The sequence below is a fragment of the Branchiostoma belcheri genome, unplaced genomic scaffold (genome assembly GCF_001625305.1).
Source record: "Branchiostoma belcheri isolate BF01 breed outbred unplaced genomic scaffold, Haploidv18h27 scaffold86, whole genome shotgun sequence".
NCBI lineage: Eukaryota > Metazoa > Chordata > Leptocardii > Amphioxiformes > Branchiostomatidae > Branchiostoma > Branchiostoma belcheri.
Window position 1 is genome coordinate 680675 of NW_017804531.1, and position 1101 is coordinate 681775.

The window sequence follows — 1101 nt, forward strand, 5'->3', positions numbered from 1 at the left end:
TTTACTTTAGGCCCCTGTCACATCTATATTCATGAATTTGGCCTCCAGACCACTAGGCAAACGTCAGTCGGCAGTTTTCGGTGGTCATATTCGTGTCGATTCGTGTACAGAGGTAGGCGTGGCCCAAATCTGGTCAGACTGCTTCGAGGGACAAATTAGGTGCATGGAAAGTCGTGAATGTGTGACAGGGGCTTTACTTAAGCTTCTTCAGACATATTCACCTGTAGATCCTATCAAAGGGTGTTGACGGTCCTACCAGATCTTCAAACACTGTCGTGAAGCTAACTTTACTTCTTCAGACATATATGCACCCGTTGTTCTTTCCTCGACCGTTCTTCACTAATCCAACAGAGCTCCAAACAGCAAATCATGATTTTTAACCTCCTTTCTCAGAAATATGTACCTGCTGTTCTTTCCTGGCTGCGTCCCTGTCGGCCACCGCGGCGTCCCGCTCCTGTGTGGCGGCGTCCCTCAGCCGGACGGCCTCGTCTCTCTCCTGCACCGCTATTTGACTCAAATTTAACTCAAATTCGTTTGAAATATGTACCTGTTGTTCTTTCCTGGCTGCGTCCCTGTCCGCCACCGCGGCGTCCCGCTCCTGTGTGGCGGCGTCCCTCAGCCGGGCGGCCTCCTCTGTCTCCTGCACCCATATTTGACACAAACTTAACTCAAATTCGTTTGAAATATGTACCTGTTGTTCTTTCCTGGCTGCGTCCCTGTCCGCCACCGCTGCGTCCCGCTCCTGTACGGTGGCGTCCCTCAGCCGGACGGCCTCCTCCCTGTCCTGCACCGCCTGGTCCCGGGACGACTCCGCCTGGTCCTTCTGTCTGAGGGCGTCGTCCTGGGGCGCAGAAACGGGAGAGAAAAAATGAAACATAGGCTAAACAACCTATTTATTTTATTTATTGGTTGATTGATTTATTTGGCTGTTCAACACACAGAGACAGGCTACCACTACTCATTCACTCATTCACTCACTCACTCATACTCACTCACTTACTCAATCGCTCACTCACTCACTCACTCTCTCTCACTCACTCACTCACTCACTCACTCTCACTCATTCACTCCCTCCCTCCCTCACTACTCACTCACCCACCC

The 1101-nt window shown here is 51.3% G+C and overlaps 1 protein-coding gene across 1 annotated transcript in view; it reads right to left on the minus strand.

Annotated features, from left to right (window-relative positions):
• Nucleotides 1-376: 376 nt before the first annotated feature.
• LOC109487114 (caldesmon-like) overlaps nt 377-1101 on the minus strand; it is a 10402-nt gene continuing 9677 nt past the window's right edge. The window contains exons 15-16 of the mRNA XM_019791084.1: nt 692-841; nt 377-640 (exon numbers count right to left, since the gene is read on the minus strand). Coding sequence (XP_019646643.1) covers nt 377-640; nt 692-841 — 414 coding nt within the window. The remainder of the gene's footprint in view (nt 641-691; nt 842-1101) is intronic.